This window comes from Salmo trutta, unplaced genomic scaffold (assembly GCF_901001165.1).
Source record: "Salmo trutta unplaced genomic scaffold, fSalTru1.1, whole genome shotgun sequence".
NCBI lineage: Eukaryota > Metazoa > Chordata > Actinopteri > Salmoniformes > Salmonidae > Salmo > Salmo trutta.
The window spans coordinates 1,100,933-1,113,352 of NW_021823043.1; the positions used below are offsets into that span (position 1 = coordinate 1,100,933).

The window sequence follows — 12,420 nt, forward strand, 5'->3', positions numbered from 1 at the left end:
TAACAACAACCTCTCCTAGTATTAATGTCTCTAAACAGATATGACCTGTCTCTGTTTGACATCCCTCTGTAACAACAATCTCTCCTAGTATTAATGTCTCTAAACAGATATGACCTGTCTCTGTTTGGCATCCCTCTGTAACAACAACCTCTCCTAGTATTAATGTCTCTAAACAGATATGACCTGTCTCTGTTTGGCATCCCTCTGTAACAACAATCTCTCCTAGTATTAATGTCTCTAAACAGATATGACCTGTCTCTGTTTGACATCCCTCTGTAACAACAACCTCTCCTAGTATTAATGTCTCTAAACAGATATGACCTGTCTCTGTTTGGCATCCCTCTGTAACAACAACAACCTCTCCTAGTATTAATGTCTCTAAACAGATATGACCTGTCTCTGTTTGACATCCCTCTGTAACAACAATCTCTCCTAGTATTAATGTCTCTAAACAGATATGACCTGTCTCTGTTTGACATCCCTCTGTAACAACAACCTCTCCTAGTATTAATGTCTCTAAACAGATATGACCTGTCTCTGTTTGACATCCCTCTGTAACAACAACGTCTCCTAGTATTAATGTCTCTAAACAGATATGACCTGTCTCTGTTTGACATCCCTCTGTAACAACAACTATTAAAGGGTTCTCCTATGGGGACAGCCGAAGAACGCTTTTGGAAACCTTTTTTCTAAGAGTGTGCACGACTTTTACAGTAGTGCCCTATTGTAAGGAATTGGGTTCCATTTGGGACGCAGCCCTTCTCTCCGTTGCATAGTGTTTTATACAACTGTGGCAGACGGCAAAGCTCAATTAGATCATTATTCAACTAAGGAAATAAATAATGACAGATATATAATATGATTGAGTTCATAAAACCGGGAGAACATCATATTGTGTAAGGTTTCTTTCATTAATAGTGGAAGTTCCACATGCGTCACTACACCAATGTCTTTCATGTTTTATGGTGTAAAATCTGCTGATGCTTTTCCAGTTCCTCTCTCTGTCTGTCACTCATGTCCCATGTGGACATTTAGAATCCTGTGAGTGACGTGTGTCACTGCCACTTTGATCTAGGAACACATCATCAAGGAAGCACAGAGGCTATTGGGGGGATGAAACATCAACCAATTAAAATCTATAAAATAACATATTTTAAAGTGAGAGAGAGATACCATTACATAGTCCATACATATTGAAAGAGAGAGATACCATTACATAGTCCATATATATTGAAAGAGAGAGATACCATTACATAGTCCATACATATTGAAAGAGAGAGATACCATTACATAGTCCATACATATTGAAAGAGAGAGATACCATTACATAGTCCATACATATTGAAAGAGAGAGATACCATTACATAGTCCATACATATTGAAAGAGAGAGATACCATTACATAGTCCATACATATTGAAAGAGAGAGATACCATTACATAGTCCATACATATTGAAAGAGAGAGATACCATTACATAGTCCATACATATTGAAAGAGAGAGATACCATTACATAGTCCATACATATTGAAAGAGAGAGATACCATTACATAGTCCATACATATTGAAAGAGAGAGATACCATTACATAGTCCATACATATTGAAAGAGAGAGATACCATTACATAGTCCATACATATTGAAAGAGAGAGATACCATTACATAGTCCATACATATTGAAAGAGAGAGATACCATTACATAGTCCATACATATTGAAAGAGAGAGATACCATTACATAGTCCATACATATTGAAAGAGAGAGATACCATTACATAGTCCATACATATTGAAAGAGAGAGATACCATTACATAGTCCATACATATTGAAAGAGAGAGATACCATTACATAGTCCATACATATTGAAAGAGAGAGATACCATTACATAGTCCATACATATTGAAAGAGAGAGATACCATTACATAGTCCATACATATTGAAAGAGAGAGATACCATTACATAGTCCATACATATTGAAAGAGAGAGATACCATTACATAGTCCATACATATTGAAAGAGAGAGATACCATTACATAGTCCATACATATTGAAAGAGAGAGATACCATTACATAGTCCATACATATTGAAAGAGAGAGATACCATTACATAGTCCATACATATTGAAAGTGGAGGTCGTGCTGGAGTTGTGTGTGAACTGTGAACTCCATTGACTTGTCATGTAGCAGAGCTGTGGACCAGAACATTGTGGGCCTGTTTGGTGTTAGTGTGTGAACTGTGAACTAACCGTAGACTTGGTCTTGTCATGCAGCAGAGCTGTGGACCAGAACATTGTGGGCCTGTTTGGTGTTAGTGTGTGAACTGTGAACTAACCGTAGACTTGGTCTTGTCATGCAGCAGAGCTGTGGACCAGAACATTGTGGGCCTGTTTGGTGTTAGTGTGTGAACTGTGAACTAACCGTAGACTTGGTCTTGTCATGCAGCAGAGCTGTGGACCAGAACATTGTGGGCCTGTTTGGTGTTAGTGTGTGAACTGTGAACTAACCGTAGACTTGGTCTTGTCATGTAGCAGAGCTGTGGACCAGAACATTGTGGGCCTGTTTGGTGTTAGGTGTGAACTGTGAACTAACCGTAGACTTGGTCTTGTCATGCAGTAGCAGAGCTGTGGACCAGAACATTGTGGGCCTGTTTGGTGTTAGTGTGTGAACTGTGAACTAACCGTAGACTTGGTCTTGTCATGCAGTAGCTGAGTGTGGACCAGAACATTGTGGGCCTGTTTGGTGTTAGTGTGTGAACTGTGAACTAACCGTAGACTTGGTCTTGTCATGCAGTAGCTGAGTGTGGACCAGCGAGTCCTGGGCCATTTTGAGCTGCAGCTCCACCTTCTTCAGCTCTCTGAGCTGCCGGTCCCTCTCACGCTGCTTCCGTGCCAGGTTCTCATGCACGCTCTTCCTTTCCATGATGCAGTGGCCTGTATTGATGTCCAGCATACCTCTGACAAATAGAGAGATAGAAAGAGAGACATACAGAGAGAGAGAGAGAGAGAGAGACATACAGTGAGAGAGCGAGAGAGAGGGAGACATACAGAGAGAGAGCGACACAGAGAGAGAGAGACACAGAGAGAGAGAGAGAGAAAGAGAGATACAGAGAGAGAGAGAGAGAGATACAGAGAGAGAGAGAGATACAGAGAGAGACAGAGAGAGATACAGAGAGAGAGAGATACAGAGAGAGAGAGAGAGAGAGAGAGAGATACAGATAGACAGAGAGAGACAGAGAGAGAGACAGAGAGAGATACAGAGAGAGAGAGAGATACAGAGAGAGATACAGAGAGAGAGAGAGAGAGAGAGAGAGAGAGAGAGAGAGAGAGAGAGAGAGAGAGACAGAGAGATACAGAGAGATACAGAGAGAGAGAAAGAGAGAGAGACCAAGAGATACAGAGAGAGATAGACACATCAAGCTCTGTCTGTTCTGTGCATGTGGCCCCAATATTTTGTGTTTTTATATGCATTGTTGTTTATTCTGTTTGGAACCCTTGAAAACAAGATGGTAGGAACATCACTATCCAGGGATTTACCTCACGCAATAAAACATGTTCAGGAGAAGGCAGTGATACAATAAACAATGTATCAACAGTGTTATGTACAGTTGAAGTTGGAAGTTTACATACACTTAGGTTGGAGTCATTAAAACTAGTTTTTCAACCACTCCACTGTCACGCCCTGATCTGTTTCACCTGTCCTTGTGATTGTCTCCACCCCCTCCAGGTGTCGCTTATTTTCCCCTGTGTATTTATCCCTGTGTTTCCTGTCTCTCTGTGCCAGTTCGTCTTGTATGTTTCCAAGTCAACCAGCGGTTTCCCGTTCTCCTGCTTTTTGCATTGTCCTTTTTCTAGTCGTCCTGGTTTTGACCCGTGCCTGTTTCTGGACTTTGTACCCGCCTGCCTGACCATTCTGCCTGCCTTGACCAAGAGCCTGTCTGCCACTCTGTACCTCCTGAACTCTGATCTGGTTTTGATCTTTTTGCCTGTCCACGACCATTCTCTTGCCTACTCCTTTGGATTAATAAACATTGTAAGACTCCAACCATCTGCCTCCTGTGTCTGCATTTGGGTCTCGCCTTGTGCCTTTATATCCACAAATTTCTTGTTAACAAACTATAGTTTTGGCAAGTCGGTTAGGACATCTACTTTGTGCATGACACAAGTAATTTTTCCAACAATTGTTTACAGACAGATTATTTCACTTATTATTCACTGTATCACAATTCCAGTGGGTCAGAAGTTTACATACACTAAGTTGACCGTGCCTTTAAACAGCTTGGAAAATTCCAGAAAATGATGTCACGGCTTTAGAAGCTTCTGATAGGCTAATTGACATCATTTGAGTCAATTGGAGGTGTACCTGTGGATGTATTTCAAGGCCTACCTTCAAACTCAGTGCCTCTTTGCTTGACATCACGGGAAAATCAAAAGAAATCAGCCAATTGGAGACCACAAGTCTGGTTCATCCTTGGCCTGAAGGTACCACGTTCATCTGTACAAACAATAGTACGCAAGTATAAACACCATAGGACCACGCAGCTGTCATACCGCTCAGGAAGGAGACGCGTTCTGTCTCCTAGAGATGAACGTACGTTGGTGCGAAAAGTGCAAATCTATCCCAGAACAACAGCAAAGAACCTTGTGAAGATGCTGAAGGAAAAGGGTAAAACTGCTCCAAAACCGCCATAAAAAAGCCAGGCTACGGTTTGCAACTGCACATGGGACAAAGATCATACTTTTTGGAGAAATGTCCTCTGGTCTGATGAAACAAAAATAGAACTGTTTGGCTATAATAACCATCGTTATCCTCTTCGGGATAGGGAGCAGTATTTTCACGGCCGGATGAAAAACGTACCTAAATTAAACAGCCTGCTTCTCAGGCCCAGAAACTAAGATATGCATATTATTAGTAGATTTGGATAGAAAACACACTGAAGTTTCTAAAACTGTTTGAATGATGTCTGTGAGTATAACAGAACTCATATGGCAGGCAAAAACCTGAGAACAATCCAACCGGGAAGTGGGAAATCTGAGGATTGTAGTTTTTCAAACCATTGTCTATTGAATTTGTAGTCTTTACGGGGTCATGTTGCACTTCCAAAGGCTTCCACTTGCTGTCAACAGTCTTTAGAACCTTGTTTGAGGATTCTATGGTGAATTTGAAGGGAATAACAGCCCAGGGAAGTAGGTGTCCCATTATAAGGCATGGGCTCAGTCACACGCAAGGACTTGGGAGCGAGCTGAGTTCATATTCACTCCCAAAGAGAATGGATAGGTCCGGTTGGAATTGTATTGAAGATATATGTTAAAAACAACCTAAAGATTGATTCTATACATCGTTTGACATGTTTCTACAAACTGTAGTATAACTGTTTTGACTTTTCGTCTGGACTAAGTAAGCACGCGCGTTATGGATTTGGATAGTGAACCTAACGCGCAAACAAAATGGATGTATTTGGACATAAATATGAACTTTATCGAACATTTATTGTGGAGCTGGGGATCCTGGGAGTGCCTTCTGATGAAGATAATCAAAGGTAAGTGAATATTTATAATGTAATTTCTTAGTTTTATTGATTCCAAGATGGTGGGTTTTTGTTTGCTAGTTGTTGGTGTCTTCTGGGCTGTACTCAGATTATTGCAAATTGTGCTTTCGCCGTGAACCTTTTTTGAAATCTGACAAAGCGGTAGCATTTAGGAGAAGTCTATCTATAATTCTGTTGCATAACACTTGTATATTGATCAAAGTTTATGATGAGTATTTCTGTAATATGTGTGCTCAAGGCTCATTCAAAGGGGGGTTTGGAGGCAAAACATTTCTGAACATTATGAGCCAATGTAAAATGGGGTTTTTGGATATAAATATCAACTTTATCGAGCAAAACATACATGTATTGTTTAACATGAAGTCCTATGAGTGCCATCTGATGAAGATCATCAAAGGTTAGTGAATATTTTAGCTGTACTTTTGGTTTTTGTGATGCATCTAGTTGCTTGGAAAATGGCTGTGTGGTTTTTCTTGTGGAGTTTATGTCCTAACATAATCTAATTTTATGCTTTCTCCGTAAAACCTTTTTGAAATCGGACAATGTGGTTGGATTAACGAGAGTCTTATCTTTAAAATGGTGTAAAATAGTTGATTGTTTGAGAAAATGGAATTATGAGATTTTAGCTGTTTTGAATTTGGCGCTCTGATTTTCCAGGGGTACTCAAAAGGTTAAGTTTGGAGGAAAAAGGGGGAGGCTTGCAAGCCGAAGAACACCATCCCAACCGTGAAGCACAGGGGTGGCAGCATCATGTTGGGGGGGTGCTTTGCTGCAGGAGGGACTGGTGCAGTTCACAAAATAGATGGCATCATGAGGATGGAAAATTATGTGGATATATTGAAGCAACATCTCAAGACATCAGCCAGGACGTTAAAGCTTGGTCGCAAATGGGTCTTCCAAATGGACAATGACCCCAAGCATACTTCCAAAGTTGTGGCAAAATGGCTTAAGTACAACAAAGTCAAGGTATTGGAGTGGCCATCACAAAGCCCTGACCTCAATAGGACCTCAATCCTATAGAAAATTTGTGGGCAGAACTGAAGAAGCGTGTGCAAGCAAGGAGGCCTACAAACCTGACTCAGCTACACCAGCTCTGTCAGGAGGAATGGGCCAAAATTCACCCAACTTATTGTGGGAAGCTTGTGGAAGGCTACCAAAAACGTTTGACCCAAGTTAAATAATTTAAAAGCAATGCTAGCAAATACTAATTGAGTGTATGTAAACGTCTGACCCACTGGGAATGTGATGAAAGAAATGAAAGCTGAAATAAATAATTATCTCTACTCTTATTCTGATATTTCACATTCTTAAAATAAAGTGGTAATCCTAACTGACCTAAGACAGGGAATTTTTATTTGGATGAAATGTCAGGAATTGTGAAAAACTGAGTTTAAATGTATCTGGCTAAGGTGTATGTAAACTTCCGACTTCAACTGTATGTACTATCGCTGCATACAGATGCTGCTCTAGATACATGGACATTGTCTGCAGCCAGTCCTGTACCTCTGTCCCATCATAATGACCTCCTTCTCCTTGGTCATCTCCTGCTCTTTCTGCAGCATGCTGTGTTCCCTCTCGGCAGCCTCCAGGTGTGCCCTGCACCCCTCCACCTGCCTCCTCACCTCCCTCTTCTCCTCCTCCAGGGAGCGACAGCGGGCCTCCGTCATCTTCTGCAGAGCCGTCACCTCAGACAGCTGCTCGTCCAGGGCCGCCTTACTTTTCTCAACCTCCCTGGCCACCACAGAGGAAGACATGCATTACACCAGGCTGGTAGACTGTAGGCTTAACCCAGCGAGCAAAACAGCCTGCAAAGATGTCATTCCAGCCAGTTTTGACATAGAGACATTGGTCTGTAGGGTTAGCCATTTACTCTTGGTAGGTGCCCCAAAAAACTGTGGACTGGATCAAGATTTATGTTGGGAGTCTCCCTTCCATGACTCATGAACATGGCCTTACTTCCTGCTTTAGTAGCTACAGAGTTAGTTATGAAGGTTATGTATAGCACATCACCAGTACATGAATTCATAGCCAGCTACATCTTACGTACATCTTTTTCCTGTTGATCCTCTCAATCTCCTTCCCCAGCTGGCCAGGTACAGACAGAAGCTGGGCCAACTCAGCCTGGTGACACAAGACAACACACCATAGAGAAGGACATTATAGAAAAACTAATCAGCTCTTCTACTTCAATGGTTTTATATAATGCCCTTCTCTATGGTGTTTAAAACACAAGACTGACCCTCTACCACTCTCTACCACCCCTCTGCCACCCCTCTGCCACCCGCTACCACCCCTCTGCCACCCTTCTGCCACCCCTCTGCCACCCCTCTGCCACCCTTCTGCCACCCGCTACCACCCCTCTACCACCTCTCTACCACTCTCTACCACACCTCCCCCTCTACCACCCCTCTACCACCCTCCGCCACCCCTCTGCCACCACCCTCTGCCACAATCTGCCCCCACCTCTGCCCCCCCTCTGCCCCCCTTGTGCCCCCTCCAACCTGTCACCTGGTTGTTTACTATGATGTCCTTCTTGTGGTCCAGTTCTCTCTGCTCCCTGGTCATCAGTTTGTGCCTGGCCTCCATGTCCTCCAGCAGGCTGTGTATCTCCTGTCTCCTCTGAGACACCTCCTTCCTCAGCTCCTCACTGCTGTCCTTCAGGGTCTTCGCACGCTTCTCCAGCTCCTGAGGACACACCAGGAGCAATGGCTTATGGGACATACAAAATACATCAACATTGACACAAATACACATTCATGCATGCAAGTGCAAATCATGGACACACACACACACACACAGTACTGTGCCAGCTATTTGAAGGGGATATCAAAGCTAATAGCTGGGTTGTGACAGATTCTGGGAATCTGATCATATACATCCATGTGATTATAGTGTTGCTTTACTGGGTGTTAAAAAGTAATTACTGTATAACTGTAACCAAAGCAACTGTAGTAAAAAGTTCATTAAAGGAGTAATGTAAAATACCATTAGATCAATGATCGGGCCTCTCTTAGTGGTAGACACAGAGGCATGTATGGTACCACAACCCAATGACAATGAGGAGACTGAACCGTCAAGAAGCCAGCCTCATCAATCAAGCATTTTGACAAGGATGCTTCGCAGCAAAGACACCGTCTGTTTCTCTGTGCTCTCACTGTGTGTGTGTCATCTCTCTGCTTCTAAATGAGTGATTTACTACTGCAGGTGACATGAAGGAATGTCATGCTGTGGTGCCAGGTGTATGATGGGACATGTGAATGACTATCAACGGGAGATAAATCTGTGACTGTTGCACTGAGATACTTACAACTGGTTTGGGTTGAGTCTCATAATCTTTCTCCAGGCAAAACTTCTCTTCTGTGAGACTGTAAACAGACACGGCATCACTTCCAGCACGTCTCCTTCCACGGAGGGCCGAGTGTCTGCAGGTTTTCACTTGTACTTGACTGATGAATTAAGGTCACTAGTAAGACTTAAGGTCATTAGTAAGGAACTCCCCTCACCTGGTTGTCTAGGGCTTAACTGAAAAGAAAAACCTAAAACCCACAGACACTAGGAACTCCATGGAATGATGTTGACACCCCTGATTTAGAGGAAGGAACAAGAGGAAGGAACTTGAACACAAATTCTCAGAAACACAGAGATGCAAAAGTGACCAACGTTCACGACAAGCTTAGGAAACAAGTGGCTGTGCAATATCCTCAAGTAACCTTGCCTAGACCTTAGCTCAAACCCCTAACACAGTGGAGGAGGACAGATGACCAGGGTTCTACTGTAACACAGTTGATGAAAAGAGGCAGGGAAATATAGCCCTGTAGCCATACTGAAAATATGTACTGCTTTTAGAAAAGTGTTGGTCAAATTCTGAGTTTCTTGGCAACATCTGAGTAAAACACTGGTTTGTCAGTGGTTGCAACTATGTGAAATGTTCAACTGAGTTCAACTGTTGACAGGGTTCAGATATTTAAGTCCAGGGGTAGATATTACATTCCTGACACTTATAAAATATCCTCAGTGAGAAATTGCTGTGTGAATAGACATCCCTCCAGGCTACTTTCACTACTTTCACAGCACTTGTGTTGCTTCCTGGTAATCTGTAAATACTGCATTTGAAGCTAAAATGACTGACAGTTGAATTCCTGTCTATCTGTCTGGCTTGTGATCAAGGGCTTAACATTGCACATCTAAAGACATGTCTTCCCAGTGAGCATCTGTCTGTCGTATGGAGGGTAGTTCACCAGAGGAAGAGAGGAGGCTGCCAAAAGCTATACACATCCACAAGATAATATACAACAAGAGACAGCAGAGTTCATTACAACATCTAGTCAGAATGCAATGTAAGCAATGGTTTTCATTTAGCCTCATATTTCAATTACTGCTGTAGGCCTTCTCATCTTAACAATAGGAACAACATCTAGCCACAGATACAAAGGTCATATCTTCAGGAACAATGTGAATATCATTTACCCACTGATATGAAGGACATATCTTCAGGAACAATGTGAATATCATTTACCCACTGATATGAAGGACATATCTTCAGGAACAATGTGAATATCATTTACCCACTGATATGAAGGTCATATCTTCAGGAACAATGTGAATATCATTTACCCACTGATATGAAGGTCATATCTTCAGGAACAATGTGAATATCATTTACCCACTGATATGAAGGTCATATCTTCAGGAACAATGTGAATATCATTTACCCACTGATATGAAGGACATATCTTCAGGAACAATGTGAATATCATTTACCCACTGATATGAAGGACATATCTTCAGGAACAATGTGAATATCATTTACCCACTGATATGAAGGTCATATCTTCAGGAACAATGTGAATATCATTTACCCACTGATATGAAGGTCATATCTTCAGGAACAATGTGAATATCATTTACCCACTGATATGAAGGTCATATTTTCAGGAACAATGTGAATATCATTTACCCACTGATATGAAGGACATATCTTCAGGAACAATGTGAATATCATTTACCCACTGATATGAAGGACATATCTTCAGGAACAATGTGAATATCATTTACCCACTGATATGAAGGTCATATCTTCAGGAACAATGTGAATATCATTTACCCACTGATATGAAGGACATATCTTCAGGAACAATGTGAATATCATTTACCCACTGATATGAAGCTAATATCTTCAGGAACAATGTGAATATCATTTACCCACTGATATGAAGGCCATTTCTTCAGGAACAATCTGTTCTAGGCCCCATCCCTGGTGAATCATAGTGTGCGTCTCAAATGGTACCCTAATCCCTATGTAGTGCCCTACTTTTGACCAGAGCCCTATGGTCCCTGGTCTAATGTAGTGCATTATATAGGGAATAGGGTGCCATTTGGGACAGCCATAGCCGTATTCTAGTCCTTGCTGATTAAATGACTGATGAAGAGATCTTTCCTTTCATGTCCTCTTTCTATGTTTTTTACACAAGCTTGTTTCATCAGTTGCTAAGCAATGTTCCAATGGCCTTTCTGTGGCCTTTCAGTTTAACTGTGTGTGTGTGTGTGTTGTGCAGAGAGAGGACAGCAGCGTTCTTTTCCGTGCTGTGTTTTGGAGGCGTGCTTGACCTTTCGGACACAAGGACAGGAGTGTTGTTGAGAACAAGTGGAGGAGACTAGTGAAGCTGGCTAGAGCCAGAGGCACACCTAATAATAATGAATCATTTGGTGGGTTATATTTGTCCTGTTTCATTATACGCGTGTGTGAAATGGAAATGTGTTTATTGCATATCCCCCTCAGACACCCTCAGAGAGTGGGGTCACATGCAGGGTCAGCCATTATCAACAGCAACCCTGGAGCAATTAGGGTTAAGTGCCTTGTCAAGGGCACAATGGCAGAGTTTTCACCTTGTCGCTAAGGGATTCGAACTAGCAACCTTTCAGTTACTGGCCCAACGCTCTTACCCCTAGGCTACATGCCGCACGTACCACTTCCAGGACTGACAGGACTAAACAAATGGCTCAAGAGCTGGGCCTACCCTTAACCTCAGACAGAGACAGACACAGACAGACACACAGACAGACCGACAGACAGGCACACATAGACAGACAGACACACACACACAGACACACACACACACACACACACACACACACACACACACACACACACACACACACACACACACACACAGACAGACAGACAGACAGACAGACAGACAGACAGACAGACAGACAGACAGACAGACAGACAGACAGACAGACAGACAGACAGACAGACAGACAGACAGACAGACAGACAGACACACATAGACAGACAGACAGACACACATAGACAGACAGACAGACACACATAGACAGACAGACAGACACACATAGACAGACACACAGACAGACAGACAGACAGACAGACAGACAGACAGACAGACAGACAGACAGACAGACAGACAGACAGACTGACAGACTATATCTCTCTCTCTCTACGCTAGGCTCTAGTCAGTGTGTGTGTCCTCACCACTCTAGCTGGTAGTTCATCTGGTAGTCCCTCTCCTCTGCCTGTCGCAGGTCGTTGTGGAACTTGAGGAGCTGCTGTCTCATGCGGCTGACCTCTGTGTCTGGCCCCTCAGGGAACTGCTCAGCCTTCTCCAGCTCTTTCTGCTGGCGCTCCAGCTCTGCTCTGAACCGCTTGGCCTCCTGCAGCAGCCGGATCTCTGACTGCTGAGAGCTGGGGTGGGGAGATGGGAGTCACAGACAGACACAGACAGATCTCTGACTGCTGAGAGCTGGGGTGGGGAGATGGGAGTCACAGACAGACACAGCCAGATCTCTGACTGCTGAGAGCTGGGGTGGGGAGATGGGAGTCACAGACAGACACAGCCAGATCTCTGACTGCTGAGAGC

General features: G+C 43.0%; 1 protein-coding gene across 2 annotated transcripts in view; it reads right to left on the reverse strand.

Annotated features, from left to right (window-relative positions):
* Window positions 1-12,420, reverse strand: part of LOC115188452 (coiled-coil domain-containing protein 146) — a 68,178-nt gene that overhangs the window by 25,492 nt on the left and 30,266 nt on the right. Inside the window, exons 4-9 of one of the 2 annotated variants that reach the window (XM_029747323.1) lie at window positions 12,036-12,245; window positions 8,850-8,988; window positions 8,051-8,227; window positions 7,590-7,663; window positions 7,046-7,273; window positions 2,764-2,950 (exon numbers count right to left, since the gene is read on the reverse strand). In XM_029747323.1, the coding sequence (XP_029603183.1) occupies window positions 2,764-2,950; window positions 7,046-7,273; window positions 7,590-7,663; window positions 8,051-8,227; window positions 8,850-8,988; window positions 12,036-12,245 (1,015 nt within the window). The remainder of the gene's footprint in view (window positions 1-2,763; window positions 2,951-7,045; window positions 7,274-7,589; window positions 7,664-8,050; window positions 8,228-8,849; window positions 8,989-12,035; window positions 12,246-12,420) is intronic. The other variant, XM_029747324.1, reaches the window with a different exon arrangement.